Source organism: Strigops habroptila, chromosome 15 (assembly GCF_004027225.2).
Source record: "Strigops habroptila isolate Jane chromosome 15, bStrHab1.2.pri, whole genome shotgun sequence".
NCBI lineage: Eukaryota > Metazoa > Chordata > Aves > Psittaciformes > Psittacidae > Strigops > Strigops habroptila.
The window spans coordinates 8,149,553-8,166,764 of record NC_044291.2 but is presented as its reverse complement, the minus strand read 5'-3'; the positions used below and the strand labels follow the sequence as shown (position 1 = coordinate 8,166,764).

General features: G+C 50.1%; 1 protein-coding gene across 3 annotated transcripts in view; it reads right to left on the bottom strand.

Moving 5' to 3' along the window:
• Positions 1 to 17,212, bottom strand: part of ASTN2 (astrotactin 2) — a 351,114-nt gene that overhangs the window by 211,853 nt on the left and 122,049 nt on the right. For all 3 annotated transcript variants that reach the window (XM_030507189.1, XM_030507188.1, XM_030507190.1), the window contains 2 exons: positions 16,898 to 17,005; positions 2,248 to 2,394 (listed from right to left, as the gene is read on the bottom strand). In XM_030507189.1, the coding sequence (XP_030363049.1) occupies positions 2,248 to 2,394; positions 16,898 to 17,005 (255 nt within the window). The remainder of the gene's footprint in view (positions 1 to 2,247; positions 2,395 to 16,897; positions 17,006 to 17,212) is intronic.

Here is a 17,212-nt window from a genome sequence, read left to right as displayed (position 1 = left end):
TTTTACAGTTTCATCACAAAGCTCATTTTAATTCTTCTCCAAACCGGTTTTACCAGTCCTCTCGGCCCTTTTTCTTCAGCAAAGTCATTAAGTTGGGACTGGAGATCATCCCATTTTCCCCAGTTTCAAGGATATTAATCTGTTTTAGTGGTATTTCATTGTCATTTCCATTCGAGTGTTCTCCCTATTTGCATAATTTGCATCGCCACCCCTTTCCCAGTGACAAGCACAGGCTCAGCTTTCCATGTTCATTCCACACAGTCACATTGTATTTGGTTTATTTTCTATTTTGAGGACATGCCGTCTTCCCTGGACCAGGAGCAGGATGCCGAGGTCTTATCTCCATCACTGCCTTCCCAGATAACCTCCAGAAAGTACCAAAACCAGTTGCGAACTCCCAGTCCAAGCGATGAACTGGCCAGCGCTCATCTCAAAGGGACGTGTGTTGACACTGGAGCAACCTCCTTTCCCAGGTGCAAAAGGAGTTTCTGTTTCCAGCTACTCAGAATAACAATTTGAAGACTTCAGAATGCTTACATGGACAACCCTTAAAGCTTTTAGAAGCAGGTCAAGGGGTAGACAAGTCCTTTGTTTCAAGTTATGGCTTTTTCATATTTCCACTGCACTGATGTTCAGTTCCTCCAACCTGAGACCACAAAGTAGATGCTTGCCTCCTCTCCACTTTAGGACCAAGCTTTGATAGCCCATCTACCCAGAGACTGGATTGTAATTTCCACAATCAGCAGCTCAGGAGCATCCTCAAGGATCAGAGCAGAGGCAACCCTGCACATCAGCATGGGGGCATCAACCAACTGCACACAACACCCATCCCATAAGACACTTATGATCCCCATCACACCTAGTGATGCAGATGCTTCTCTGCATCACTAGGTGCAGAGAGAGAAGTGGGGTTAACAAGGCAGTGGTGGAGCTGGGGAGATCACATGCTCCATCACTGTTACAGTGCACATATCCTACAAATGCATATCACAGCCAAGAAGAAACCACTCTTAGCAAGGCTGAACCCCACTTCAAACGCACTGGTGGGTCCCTCACCACCACAGCATGATGGTTTAAGCCCCCCCTCCATCACCTCTGGCTGCTGCCATGCCTCTGCACCTCTTTAACCATCCACCTCTCCCCGAAGTATTAATCCCCCAAGACCTGTCCCCCATCCCAGCCCCAAAGTGGGGGCTCTACAGGAGCTGGCCGTGCCAGGGCACCCCCGCAGCTACAGTGATGCACCAGCTCCATTCAGCCTATTTCTGGCAGAGAAGTGTCCCCTCCACATGCCCCAAGCCATGAGGTGAGTGCAGGAGCTGAGGAATTGGAACCGACTGAATAATGGCTCCTGTCTGCTGGAAGAAAATGAAATTTGCCCTCGTGTTACCAAAAACTTGCACTCGACGCTCACTGCACATTATAAAGAAAAGGTCAGTGAAACACAACAAACGCAAGGAGCCAGGTTGGAGAAAGCAATAAATAGTGACAGCAGCCCTTGTCTAATTGTTCAAAGCATCTCTGTTTTGGCTCAAACCCCAGCAATTTCCCTCCGCACTGCTGCAAGGGGCTGGGATGAGCAGCTTGGCTGCTGCAGGACAGGAGGATGTCTGTTTGTTCAGGGCTTGTCAGCAAGTTTGGAGGAAAACAGGAACATACATAAGACACAATTAGTAGTACTCATAGTAGTAATGATCATAACAGGGTGCTGCTACAGAGATTTTGGCCTCAGGCTCATATAAAAAGATAATACTAATAATGTAGATTTTGGCCTCGGGCTTGCATAATAAATAAGATAATAATAATAATAGCTTTACTAGTAGTAATAGTGATAGGACAAGGGGCGATTGGTTCAAACTGAAAAAGGGGAAGTTCAGGTTAGATATAAGGAAGAAGTTCTTTACTGTGAGGGTGCTGAGGCGCTGGCACAGGGTGCCCAGAGAAGTGGTGAATGCCTAATCCCTGGCAGTGTTCAAGGCCAGGTTAGACAGAGCGTTGGGCAACATGGTCTAGTGTGAGGTGTCCCTGCCTGTGGCAGGGATGATCTTAAGGTCCTTTCCAACCCAAACCAGTCTGTGAGTCTATGATTTAGATTTTGGCCTCAGGCTCACAGATGTGCTTTGCTCCCCCAGGAAGAGGTATCCTTGCACCCAAACACAGCCAGGGTAACTCCCAAACAGAGGGAGTCCCCCATGTCCCAGGCACAGCCAGTGGGGCAGCAGGGTCTGAGTCCCCTGAGGGTCTTACCATCTGCGATGAAATGCTCGGGCACATGAAGCGTCACCTTGACGGTGAGCGGGCAGGAGAGCTGGGAGCCGCACACCACAGCCAGGATGCAGGAGCTCACTGCGATCAGGGTCAGCGCTGTCTTGTTGACGGGGCTCTTCATCGAACCTGGAAGGCAGAGAGAGGGGTGGGTAGCCAAGAGGTAAAGCAGTATCAGGGATATGTGGATGCAGGGGAGTCCCAGCCCCAGGGAAGGCAGGGACTGAAAATGAAGATATCAACTCAGTAGCACTGGAAGAGCTCTTGAGGTCTGCAAACCTATCACACTGTGTTTGGCTGGAGTTTAACATTCATGTTGTTTCACTAGTTACATCCATCTTAGGGACTATATTTTCCTAGAGGAGGGAGAAAACCTGCTCAAAGCCCTGTACAGATCCGCTCCATGGGAAGCCCTTCTCCCTGCAGCCATCCACCACCCCTGCCAGGCTCCCGCAGCAAAGACACATCACTTCTCATCAGCCTTGGTTTATTTGGCAAATCTTCTCAAGTCACAGAAAATAATCAAACCAAATCTGAGGGCTGCCTGGACCGTGGCACCATTTGCTTTCCCTTAACACCAGGAGAAATCTACACCTGTAGATGTTATATAGCACTGATGAGTGTTAATTATTCACAGATATATATATATATATGTTCAGTTGTCACAGAAGGACTACACCAAACAATAAGGTGACCTACAGATCCAGGCACTTTTGACAGGCAGGAGATATTACAAAACAAGTCCCATTCTGTCAGGTGCAGAAGCTCACAGCATCTCCTACAAAGCAGGCCAGTGTTTTCTGACACACAAAAGCCAGTGCCAAAGCAGGCACTCAGCCTGTGGGCACCCACCACCCCTCATCTTGAAGGCCACATGCCTGGCATAGAATCATAGAATGGTTTGGGTTGGAAAGGACCTTAAGATCATCCAGTTCCAGCCCCTGCCAGGGGCAGGGACACCTCACCCTAGACCATGTCACCCGAGGTTCTGTCCAACCTGGCCTTGAACACTGCCAGGGATGGGGCAGCCACAGCTTCTCTGGGAACCCTGTGCCAGCGCCTCAGCACTCTCACAGGGAAGAACTTCACACGAAAGCTAAGGGATGCCTGCAGCAAGGAATAATCCCATGAGGCTGGGGGGATCCCATCACCTCAGCTCCGCTCAGACCTGCACATTCAGCCAGGCTTGGTTGGTGGCTTCTATTTTATCTGAGGGTTTTTTTGAAGCATTAGGTAAAAGTCAACAAGCCAATGAGGAGCTTGAGTGTCTGCAGGACTACAGATGCCAGCAGCAGGTACAAACCCACCAGAAAACCCTCATGGAGCAGTACAGCATTGAGATGACTGAATCACCATCAGCTACAGTTGGGTGGGACAGAGCAACCCCCAAACTCTGCAGGAATGGGGGTGAAGCTGGGCAACAGAGTCATTGAGAGAGACCTGACTGCCCCAGGAGATTGGGATGCTCTTGTTGGGCAAGAGTGCCCACATGTCTGGATGAGACACCCTCCACTGATGGAGATAACTGCCCCCAGGCCATCAACTGGTCTCCACTGCCCAAGAAGGGAGCAAGCCTGGAGTCTGCATCCTTGGGGTACCACTGGTCCTTCCCTGCTCAGCCTCTGCAGACTTGGGGCTGCTCCACTACTGCTCCAACTGTACCTCAATCCCCATGGCCACTTGGTCCAACACCTCAGACCAGCGCTCCACTCTTCCCAAAGCTAGCAACAGACACCTTTCAAAGAGACAGATCCCTTCTCCAGTGCTTGGAATGCCCATCAAAACCCACTTGGGCACTATGGCGATACCAAGGAGAGGGCACAGCCCCACGATTAACCCCAACCACTGCAGAGTCTGTTACAGTGCAGCTGAGATGACCAAGCTCCCAGTAGACCTGACCACATCCCTGCTTGGGATTCCAGCGAGGACACTTACTGACTCTTGGAAGCCGATCCAGCCTCTCCTCCCTTGCTCCCCGGTCTTCACCACCTCTTCAGCAAAGCGAGATGTAAAAAGCATCAGACTGAACATTGAACTGGAAATACATCCAAGCAAGATAGCACTTGCACACCCTGTAATGTGACCAAAGCTGCTATAGAGATACTGGTGCCAGGGCAGGGACCTCACGCTTGGCACAACCTACATTTTCCAGTCACAGCGTGACCCACCAAAGCATCCCCTGCTGCAGGATGGAGCTTGAACCAACCTGCTCCAAACAGCATCTGCAAGACAGGAGAAGTGGCTGTTCTGCTGGAAAATACCCCCCTCACTGCAATACAGGAGTATGCAAATTCATTATTTATGAAGCATCTTTTACTGTCCTTATGCATGCATCATCTAAACAGCTTTCCCACCCCTCTTTCACAGCTTTATCGCCGACCTCCTGCGCCCTTCACCTTGAGATCCCCCTTTTTCTTTCCTTCCCAATCTTTATTTAAATCATCAGCATAAGTTAGCACCTCCTTGGGAAGCAAACTCATTGAGCAGACTGTGCCTGCCACAAACCCTGTGCTTGCTTGAAGCTACTACACAAATGCTAAAAGGGAAAAGAGAGGGGAAAAAGGAAAAGAAAAAGCATGGAAAAAAGCCTCCATTGGGATAAGTGGACACAGCCAAGTGTACGAGAGATCAGAGAACACTGGGTTTTACCATTATAAATTACCTTTGAATCCAGGGTATTAGAGCAGTTTGCAAACATTAAATCATAAATCCCTTAGGAGTTAGACGAGTATTATCCCCTCTTCACAAAGAGCCTGAATCACAGGTACGATGGCAGCTTCCACCATCCTGCAGCCAGAGTGGAGCTGGAGGAATCAGGATCTGGGAGTTCAGTCCATATGGCTGCTTCTTTACCCATGACTAAGAGGAGAGAGGAACGGGAGCTCGGAACAGCAAAAAGCTCATTACAGCTCAATGAGTTTGAGCTTGGCTGCCCAAAGAAAGGGACAATGTGCTATAAAGTCACCTATAACCACCTTCCCCTCTCCTCTGCCTCCTGCACCCCACTTGTTTCTATCACAGCACTAATTATTGACCTCCAGAACTGCCCAACATTGTCTTTGACCAACTGAACCAAAGCAACAGGTCTTCTGCTTGAGCAGAAATTGGATTTCCAGCTCAGCTTTCCACTGCTCATGGCCAGTTTGCTGCCAGGTTTGAAGGAAGGCTGCTGGAAAAGCAGATAGTTCCCTCGTTTGTTAAAGAGAAGGACACAGCTCCCATTTTCCATCCCATTGCCTGCTCTTCAGACCACTGATGCTCCAGCAGAAGCACTGCTGTGCTGTGTTTAAAAACCCATCTGGATATAAACAGCTTCAGGCCTCTAAAACCACAAGCAAATATACTCTTAGCAAGCCACAGCTAACCAAACCAACCTCAGCAGGTTCAACAGGGCTTCATGCTTCTGTTAGAGGTGAGACAAATTGATCCATCCCTTCCTCAGCCCAGGGAGGGGATCCAAACCCAGCTCAGTAACTCAGGCAGCACCACACAAACCACTACACCACAGACAGGAGCCCTACCTTCTTGAAGCCTGCTCTTTCCCTCCTCTCCTTATCACCTCCAGGCTTCCAGGGAGGTGTTTAAAGCGCAGATTTGCAAATCAAGGAAGCTGGCATCAACCTCCTTTACTAAAAGGAGGAAGCTGAAGGGAGAATGCAAGGCCTTCACGGACAGCTGATGTGACTCAGAAGTCTCCAGAACCTCACCATCCAGACTTTGCTTGGGTCTTGTGGGATCTAAAAAGCCCAAGAGGAAGAAGGTGACCAGGCACGGATGAGACCAAACTCACTCCCTGTATTCCTCTGCTCTAATAAATCCTTCATCTATTGAGATGATCTATGTTTTTAATAAAGCATGTTTCTGTTGCATTTTGGATGGTTGCAACCAAGTAAGTGGGTGCCCAAGTGCTCAGGAGGGAAAGCAATGGCCTGGGGAGCCTGTGCCCAAGGAGCAGCCAAAGCAGCAGGCAGGACACATAAGGATGATGGAGAAGAAGAAATTACTTCTTTCCAATGGGAAGAAGCCACCTTTCCCCCCAACCACTGAGAACAAAGGAGAGAGAAGCAGAAAGCAAAGCAAACTTCTCTGTTTTAGGGCAGAATCATACCTGAGATGCTTTCTGCTAGTGATCCAATTAAGAGCAGCTTAATTAGACCGGGAGACAAGAGGAGTAGCCAGGACTGTGATCGGAGGGGTTCCTGCCACCACCACCTTTCCCACCTAGGATTTCTGCTCCTCCCTTTCAAGATCAGAGCCAATGAGCCCGGCTCCAGCCTCGTGGGGAGGACACGGATCCCTCAGCAGCCAGCTCGGTGCTTGCAAAGCACCACATCCCCCTGAAGATTCTGCACCTGCTGCACAATGAAGATAAATCCAAAGGCACTGGTGTAAACACTCTGCAAACAGCCCCTCCAAACACACCACGTCTCCTTGGAAATATCATCTCCTCATGCAGTTAATTACTCACTGCTTTGTACACCTTCCCTTGCTCACCTAAAGGACAGGGGGGTGGGGGGAGAAAACACCCATCAAAACTCTGAGCTCGCTTCTTTTTAATACTAAATTTAGGAAGGAAAAAAAAACAAACCTCTGTTCAGAACACGTATGGATTTACAAGCAACACAAATATCCCGTGTTCTGGGTAATGTGATGTTTCTAAATCAGGCTCATAAATACATGCTTGGGAGATTAGTCCATAAGAGAAAATGCACTTTAATTACCCCATCTTTATCAGCACACAGCCCATGGTGTTAGCCATATGTGGGTGTTAAACGCCAAGTGCTTTGCAATCTTCCCCACCCCTCTGGAGATAATACCAATAATAGGGAATGTTTCGCGGCTACTCGGATATTAAAATGTATTTCCACAACCCGAGGAAGACAGAGCAGGGGAACAGCGAGTGCCTGAACTGCTTAGCAACGTGTGGAGCAGCTGCCCAGTCGCTGTGCCATGCTGCATGCAGAATCTCCTCATGCAGGGTGAGCAGCACCCACAGCATCCCCGGGGAGCAACAGGTCCACCACAGCCCATCTCACATCCCTGCATCCTTCCCGGTATTGCTGGCATGTCACTGTATCAGTGGAGCTCCTAATAACCCTTCTTTATGTGCCAGCAGAGGCTCATTAAGACGGTACAACCGCGTTTCCAGGACACCCTCACACACAGAAACATCTTAAGGTGTTTTACAAGTGGGAGATCGTGTGGAATCAAATCAGATGCCAATTAAAGGGAGCCGCGGTGTTGGAAGGAGGCTCTGGTCATGGAGCATCCCTCTGCCAGGACGTGCCCATCTCCCCTTCCCACCCCACCCCATCCCACCGCCTCACACCCCCTTCCACGTCAGGCTGGTCTCTTTTCCTCCAGCACACATGGGATTGGGATAGGATGATACATCCTCCTTCCAGGCAGACACAACTCTCCCACACCATGGACCCCACCAAGCTCTCATGGACCACTGTGCCCCAGAGACAATTCCCTCAGAAATGGGACATGGATGTAATGAACCTGCCAGGTTGTGAGCAGCGGGGTGAGAGCCCAAGCAGGCATTTCATTGCACACCCTCTCTACAATGCCTGGCCTCAGCCTCTCCTTGAGCAAGCAGCTTCTCCATCACTGCCTTGGGCAAATCCCAAATGAAGGTGCTTACATCTAAAGGCTGGATCTGGGTCAGGGCTTGGGCACGCGAATGTCTCCAGCCTCATCCCCTGAGTCAGCAGGATGAGGATCAACCCAAAGTGATGGCTTTGCTCTTCCCAGGCCAGGGGAGACTCACCTCCAGAAGAGCAGAGAGGGTGCGCAGCAGAAGGGACAGAGAGGAAGCAAAGAGGAGACGGCTGCGCTGTGCAGCAGAAGGGTGAGATCAGATGCTTCTGGATTTATAGAGGATTTGATCTTGCTAAGCACACGCTGAATCAGATTAATACTATTAACATTTATGAATTATGAGCTATGAATTAGCCAAGGCATCCTCCCGTACAGCACAAGGGGGCTGCAGAAAAGGCAACCCCGGGTACAGGTCGAGGAGAGAAGGATGCTGAGGGTGGCACAGCCACCACGGCAGGTCAGGATCGGGCTGCTGGACCCCATGGCAAGGTCAAGGCTTTGGCAGCTGATCTGTGGTGTACACCACTGCCCGCACTGGAGATAAAGAGTCCCAGCGAGCAATCATGCTCCTCCAGCCTTGGCTCTTCACATGCTCCTGGAGTTTTAATGCCTCATGTATTGAACAAATATATTTACTTCCTAATTACACAGTTGCTGGTGGTGCTCCCCCTTTGCTCTAAAACAACGGGCCTGCAGCTCAGAGACATGCTGCCAGTAAATTTCAATCAGGAGGAGGAGGAAGAAGGGGGAAAGTGGAGGGAAAGGAAAAGCCCTGAAGGGTGGGCAAGGAGCTGGGAGGGGAGAGTGGAAACAGAGATGAACAAGGTGGCACTGGCTGAGATGCTGTGACCCACCAGCCCCATCACCGCCAGGATCAGTACCTCCAGCCCCATCACCACGGGTGATGGTTCTTAGAGCTCCCCCAGCACAGCAAAGAGGGGAGAATTTGTGCAAACCCAATTTGCTCTCCTGGCACCGTTACATTTTTTGCCATTTCTCTGGGCATGGACTATTAAAATCAATGAAGTCAGTTTTGCTTTCATGTTCTCGGTGCTGAATTGGTTGAGATAAAATCACATTAAAGAAACAGTTACATATTTAAAGGCAGAGATTGTCTGCACTGGAATTTTCTTTCATGCAAATCAATGGAAACACTTCTCCTGGAATTAAAGGCTGCTCCTTTTTTTTTGTTTTAAACTCAAAATGAGTCCCAATTTTACAATATACAAACACAAAGGCAAATCTGAGTGGAAGGCTTCATTTTAAGGAGGAGGGAAAGCAATTTTCCGTACAGTGTAATGAAAACATTATTCCTACAGGAAAAAAGAGGAAAGAAAGTAATCATTATCTATGAAATAGCTCATGTTGAGTCACAGCCCAGGGAGGATTGTGCTCGGCAAGCAAAGGGCTGGTCAGACAGCTGAATTGATTTTGGAAACCTGGAGAGAGCAGGGATGGAGGCCAGGTTGCCAGGGAGGGCTCAGGACCTGGCAGGAGACGCCTCAGCACAATGGTTGCTCCTGGACCTCCACCACGCTGCCCATTCAAGCCCTGCCCACCCTCCCATTGCCAGCCTGCAGGCAGAGCTGAGCTGCTGCCTGGGATCATAGAATCCCAGACTGGTTTGGGTTGGAAAGGACCTTAAAGCTCCTCCAGTTCCAACCCCCTGCCACGGGCAGGGACACCTTCCACTAGAGCAGGTTGCTCCAAGCCCCTGTGTCCAACCTGGCCTTGAACACTGCCAGGGATGGGGCAGCCACAGCTTCTCTGGGCACCCTGTGCCAGCGCCTCAGCACCCTCACAGGGAAGAGCTTCTGCCTAAGAGCTCATCTCAAGCTCTCCTTTGTCAGCTTAAAGCCATTCCCCCCTTAGGATCAGGGAATTGGGCTGAGATCTGAAAACCCAGATGTGAAAATAACAAAGAAACAAAAAACCCCAAACCACCTTCCCCTCTATTTTGGAATAGAGGCAAAATCATAGAATCATAGAATCACAGATTGGTTTGGGTTGGAAAGGACCTTAAGATCACCCAGTTCCAACCCCCTGCCACAGGCAGGGACACCTTCCACTAGAGCAGGTTGCTCCAAGCTGCCTCTAACCTGGCCTTGAACACTGCCAGGGATGGAGCATTTACCCAAGAGGGTGAGAATAAGAACCTCTGCTCTGCACAGCTCCTCAGGCTTGGGCCACATCCCCTCCGTGCCTCAGTTTCCCCCGCAGACAAGCACCGCACAAGGAAAATCTTCAGTGTGGCATGACATTCACCCTCCTCTTCCTCCTCCCACTCCTCCCCCTGCTCCAACCAGAGGCTAATCCCCAGCATCACGGGTGCGCCGAGCATCGGCACCGAAACGCGTCTTCACTTCCCGAGCGGAGCCGACCCTCCTCCTGCCTGCATCCAGCGGGCTCATGTTCCGCTTCCTGGGAAACAAGAGGCTCGTTGCCATGCGGAGGGCGACAGCAGAGCGATTAGTGAAATTTGTTACCCACATGCTCTGAACAAAATTAAATTAAAAGTGCTGCTTTGCTGTCAAGATAAGGGCCAAGCCGGAGAGATAATTTTTTTTACTCTCAAACACTCAATTACTCGCTGAGGCTGTATCAGATACAATCGGGGAAATAAATAAATAAATAGCAACAGCCACACTGCCTCCAGGAGCAGATGTAAAAGCTGTTATCTCCTGCACAGTCCGGGGAAGTCAAAGAGCCTGCAGCTCCTGCGGGAACACAACTGCTCTAACTGTGGACCCCTCCGCTCTGCAGCTCATGCTTTGCAACCAGCTTCCCACATTATCCCCTCTTCCCAGGGGATCAGCATGTCTGCACTCGCCTATCTACAACCCCCAAGGACTTACAGGGCCAAAGATGCTGTTGGAGCGACCCCAGCCCAGCTTCCCTGCACAGATGGAGTCAGGGATGGAGAAGGGCTCCAAGTCGGTTTCAAGGGCTAATGCAGTGCCTGCTTGCTCTGCGAGCAAAATAAGCCCTCGAGCAAAAGCACAGTGTTTGTTTGCTCACTGGAAAAACAGCATCCATAATGGAAAGATGAGAAAGACGGGATATTGAGAGCATCCCCTCCTCAGCACCACCACCCCAGGGCATCACAGTGGTCTGGGCATGGGCAGGGGTACAGCTTGGGGAGGACATATCCTGGTGCTCTAAAAGGGGAAGATGAGACTTGTGCAATGAAGGTTTCTCATCCCCAAAGATTTGGGGATGTCCAAATGCCACTTGGAACCCCAGTTGTCTCCTCTGGGGTGCTCTTCTCTGGAATCTGCACAGCTCCATGTGCCATGAACCAGCGGGGTGTACGCCAGACACCAGCACTGAGCCATCCATCTGTCGCTGCAATGAGTAGCTCTGTGTCCCCTCCCTGGGGAAGCCTGTCCTGCTGCACAGCACTGCTGGTGCCAGCAGGGAAGGAAAAGGCTTCTCGAGCACAGACAGACAGCACAAGGCATGGACAGACCCGTTACTCCCTCTTGCTACTGTAAGCAACCCAACATGTTTGCTTTACCGCCTTTCATCTCCCATTCGATTCCCAGCAGCACCTCCCGCAGTTTAAAGGCTGCCAGCCTGGTGAGCTGAACCCAGTGCACATGGAATCACAGGGGTGATTCCCTGAGGAGCACAGCACAGACACGCTGCCCACAGCATTTGCTCAGCCCCAGCGAGGCCGGGAGCACTGGCAGAGCACTGAGAGCGGTACCCACATTTCATTCCACATTTCGTTTAGTTCCCCATGAAATACTAAGTGTCTGCTGCCTCTGGAGACAGGAGAGGATCAAAGTGAAGCTTCCTCATATGTAACAGACTCCGAATACCTAATACTCCTTCTAAAAGGCCTTGTTTTAAACACCAAACACAGAGGCAGATCAAAGCTCAGCTTCTCGTTTCTCTAACAGCCCTCAGAAGACTTCACCAGCTAGCAACATGCGTGTGCACACACGCAGCTGACACCGATCCAAGGGATACAATTGGACTCTGCTAATCTGTCTAAACTATCACCACATGCTATGGAAACACCCAGGTGCCTTGTTCATGGAGACCTCAGCACCCCAAAAGCAGGTCCTCCCTTCCCTGGGCTGCTCGGGAGCTCTCCTGGGGTGGGATGGAAAGGTACCACCTGAACCAAAGCAATGCATGAAAACAGAGTGGGATATTCCCCCCCCCCCCCATCTCCTTTAAGAGGCTTCAATAGTGATGATGCTGAGAGGGGTGAAGCAATCCCAGACCTGAGTGTGAAGAAGCAGGCTTGGAGTGGTCCAGCTCGGGCTGAAGCAGATGCCAGAGCCTGTTGAAGAGCAGCAGCCAGCTGAGGATGCTCAATGAGATCCAAGTCAGGTTGCTGTGCTGGGGCATCTTCCAGCACATCTCAACCACCACAGTATCAACAGCATCACTCTGTGCTTGCAGCCAGCTCTCCAGGTTTCCAGCCACTCTCTGTACCTGACCCTTCTGCCTGATGGGAGCAGAGAGATCAGCCCCAGCTCCAGGGACACCAGCAGGTCCCAGGGTCTCAGGCAATGCCAGGCTGCAGGATGGGCCAGAGGCTCTCCGGGTCTCCAAGACAAACAGAGTCAGGATGCTCAGCCCCTCGCAGGGTCTCCATACACCACTATCACTTTCCCTGCCTCAGTTTCCCCTAACCCAGGAAGCTGCCCAGCCCTGCAGACCCAATGCAAGGCAGATTTACTCTTCATTTAGCCCTTAAAGGTCTTCTCCTAGAAGGGGCTTTAAAATAGGAATGTTTCTGCCTTACAGATCAGCAGCTCCGGGGCCTGAGAGAGCAGACGGAGGTGGGGGAGGCTTGTTCACACTTCCCCTCTCCCACCAGCGAGCCAAGGGGCTCATTAGACAACCCGAGTCCTTGACAAGGTGGCAGCAGCCCCCACCACTGCAGGGAGCCCCGTACCACCTTGGAGTTATGATCCACCCCCATCTTTCTCTCTATTTGAACAGCCATCGAGCAGGCACTGCACGTGACCGGGAAAGCTCAAGGCTGCAAAATCAGACGTGGAGCTGAATATATTTTGCTGGGCAGGAGGCAAACACCACCCTGGAGCAAGGAGGATGGAGCAGGAGCAATGCACAGTGTAAGCAAGGTTTGTGCACAGGGCTCTGCTTCCTTGGTTTGAGGGTTCTTTCTGCTGCTACTAATAGTTTTCTCTCAAACTCTGATGATGAAGACTGAATACATTGCTCACTGCTCAGGAGAAAAGAGGAGCGAAGTATCAAACTTGGTATTGCCTGTGACAGGCGGCTGGGGATGTGGATTAGCATCTCTACAATGCTGGCATGTTCTCAGAGAGACTTCAGCACAGGTGAAAGGTGCAATGACTGACAGCCCTGGAGGCAAGAGCCATCCGCATACCACAGCCACACATGAGGAGGTTCCCATGCTTCCTGATTCTCCCAGGGGAGTGGGAAAAGGGAGAGCCAGCCCCACAGCAAGCAGAGCCTCAGAGCACGCAAACCTCTTGCAAACAGAGAAAAATCTCAGATCTGGAAAATCTCATGGGTCAGTAATGAGGGTGTGCACGAAAGAGAAAACCACCCAGCCCTAAGCTGAGGTCCCTCCAGCCTTCGAGCCCAGAGCTCTGTATGGCCTGACAGCCTCTCTCGGGACTTGTTTCACTTGGAAAAGTAGGACATCAAGTCCAAATTCCAGCTCCTTTGGCACTGCTCGCCTGCCCTGCTGTCAGTGCTGCCATCCAGAGTGGAGGACACACTGATCCATCACAACGCAGAGGATGGAGAGCTGGTGCAGGCATAGGGCTGTGGTGAACAAAAGGGATGGAGATGGGTATGATCAGAGAACCTTTTGGAATAAGCCAGCTGCCCAGAGACACCAGTGAGCCGCATTGTCTCTCCCAGCTCAAATCCCAGGGGTGGGGCTGAGCCCAACAGCACAGAAGAACCAAGGCTCCACAGGAAAGTCTTGTCCATGTTATTTCTTATGCTCTCCCCACCTCTAACTTCTCTGGAGACTTTCCAAAGACAGAGGAACGTCAGTGTGAGGGGATCTCACAGACCTAGAAGCTGGGAAGGTGCATGGTGCAGTGTGCTGGGACCACAGAAGGTGATGCCTCAGCCATCCCTGCCTCTGTGCCCAGACTGATGAGATTTATTTCTCCATGTATTCCAGCATTGAAAACCAGGTATTAAGGGGTCGTGAGCTACCAGAACAAGCTCTCCCTCTCTAGATATTTACCTATGAGAATGTCCCTCTAATATACCTTGGCAAAGCACTATGAAACATGCAGTCAGGAGACAAACAAAGTCCATGACCCACTAACCAGCTGGCTTCAACAAAGCTTGAAGTAAAACCGAACCTATGGTGCCATCCTAAGTGGAAACTTCCCTGGGATCGATGCCTTGACAGCATCAATAATTACGCTCAATCCTGAAAAACCTAATCCGAGGAGAGAAACCCCAAGGAATCTCTCTCCTTGGACCTGATAACTATCTCACAGCACCTGCAAAGACACGCAACCGTGGCGAAATCGATCCGGGAACATCATTGTCAGAATTAACTGTATCTGACGACGCATCCTTCTCCATTTAAGTTACATCTCATCCAATTAGGGATCTTTGCTGAACTTGTAATTATGAGTTTGGTACTGTGACTTCCCACTAAGCTATTGCTTTCCTTCCACGAGGGAGACAAGAGTCAATGAAAGGATAATAGAAAATTCCTTTCAAGGACGCAGTGATGACAAAATTTAGCTAGACAGGAGGGGAAATACAATGGGGACTCAATTCAAGATAATTCTCTCAGTTAGCCCCCACTGAACATGAACAAACCAGGTCCTCACAGCACCAGTCAAACACTAAGGCAGACCTAACAGCCAGCTCTGTGCAGCCGTGCGAGGCAGCTCTTCCTCCCCAACTCTCTTCAAACCCAGCCATCAAAGCTGCCCAGGTGAACAACAGCTTATTCAAGGGAAAAGAAAGGAATTTTTCCCATTTATCTGCTCGTTTCTATTTGCCCTACCATAAAGCTTAAACAAACAACACAAAGCCAAAGTGTATGTCAATAAGAATATCTTTGTACCCAGCATCCAGCACGAGTGTGTGCTTCCAGAGACTGACAGAGTACTTGACCTCACAGGGAATGGTGTCAAGGCAGCGGGAAAGCAAAGATTTATCTGCTTTCCATTAAAACACAGTTTTCCACACCTTGCTCATGCTCCGTCTCTCCCTTCCCTAGTGGCAGCTGAAAACACCCTCAAACTTCAGGACTTTTCCAAAGTATCCAAGGACTTTCACATCCAGCCCAGTACTTTAGAACAACTCATTGAATGAACTACTTCAGTACGTGGGGAATTTCCCCCCTGCACCAGTGCCCTTTCAGGACTACTTCTTTTGTCCATCTTTGCAACACAACCAATTTCCTGCTCCTCTCACACATCATTTTCCCCTTACTGCGGTTATGTTTGTTCTGCAACAGGTAACTTTAACTCAGGAATTCTCTCTGTGATTTTCATCAAAGGCTCATTTGAAACTCGGTGAGAATTTCTCCTGGTTCTAAAACACATGACAAAGAAAACTAACACAACTGAATACCCTGCCTTTCAGCAGGAATAAACGCAATACACCCCTGCACGCACGTGTGCTTATTCCCATGTGCAATCATCAAGCTGATCAGAGGTGTTGAGGTAATTTCACATTCAAATAAACACATTGAGAGCATTTATCAGAATGCCTCATCATCGAAACAAATGGGGCCGTGTTGCTGCAGCGGGCGCAGGCGTATCTCTGGTGTGCTGAGCTCCGCCTGCCTTAACGCAGAAAACAAGTGGAGGGAGCAAACCCACTGTGCAATTCTGAAATTGCTTCCCAACATAGCTATTTCCTCGCAGGGATTTCTCAAATACAGCAGCAAATCTGGCTCCATCTTCCAACAAAGAGCTTGGTCTGAGGGTCCCAAACAAAAGGGTTCCAGTGTGATGTGGCCAGAGGAAACAGGTTGGATGGGGCTTGGAGCAACATGGTCTAGGGGAAGGTGTCTCAGCCTGTGCAGGGGGTTGGAACTGGATGAGCTTTAAGGTCCCTTCCAACCCAAACCACCTTGGGATTCTGTGATTCTATGAAATGTGGTCACTAATGTCAAGGTAAGGATGGTATTTCAGTTTCTCACAAAAAACCCTGAAGTGACTCCAGTCTACAAATCCCTGTCCCAACCCTCATTTTGGATTTGCTCCTTTTAATTGCCTTTGTCCCCGGAAGAAAGTGGGAAACACAGGGCAGAAAAAGGAGTTTGGAGCAAGGAATTGCCAAGTGACCATCCCCAAGAGCTGCACTGGCACCAGGACAGTGACTGACACAGTCACCACGCACTGGTGCAGCTTTAGGGAAGTTGCCAGGGCATGTGTAATGTAACAGACACTAGAAACCAAAGAAACCCAGAATCTCGGCAACATCACTGGGAAATGTTATTTATGGTTCCTGCAGGGTGCTGCATCACACAAAGAGCACATCTTGGGGTGGCCTTACCACTACAGACTGGTATTGTGGTCCTTACCTAGATTCATAGAATCACAGAACCACTGAATCATAGAATCATAAAATCAACATAAAGGTTGGAAAATACCTTTAAGCTCATCAAGTCCAACCGTTCCCCAGCGCTGCCAAGGCCACCAGTAACCCATGTCACTGAGGGCCTTGTCTACACGGTGTGTGAACACTTCCAGGGACGGTGACTCCAGCACTGCCCTGGGCAGCCTGTTCCAATGCCTGAGCACCCTCTGGGGAAGAAATTGTTTCTAATATCCATCCTAAACCTCCCCTGGGGCAGTTTGAGACCGTTTCCTCTAGTCCCACCCCTTGTTCCTTGGGAGAAGAGACCAACCCCACCTCACTACAACATCCTTTCATGCAGTTGTAGAGTACGATATGGTCTCTCTGAGCATTCTCTTCTTCAGACTAAACCCATTTCATGCAGTATCAGGCAGCATCACCACTGCACAACCACTTTTGTCCCCTTACACCAACATATATCACCAGTGCCTATGTTATTCTGTACCTTTGCTTCTCCGCCGGCTCCGGTACTGCTCGGTGTAAAAGGTTAGCTGGGTTTCATCGTCCGCCTCTGAGCCAGAGTTTCCTTTGGCACGTCCAAACCCGATCCCACCTGCAAGCAATAAAGAGCAAAGAATCAGCCCTGTCATGAATATACAGCAGCAGGGAAGAGCTGGGAGCATCTCGGCAGAGCTGATGGATTTGGCCAGCATCCGGTGCTCCCAGCCTAGGAACATTGCTTGGGGTCACCAGAAGTGACCAGGGACTTTTGCCACTCATGATTTCACTGGTTCCTTATTGCCCTCATCAAGAACCAAAA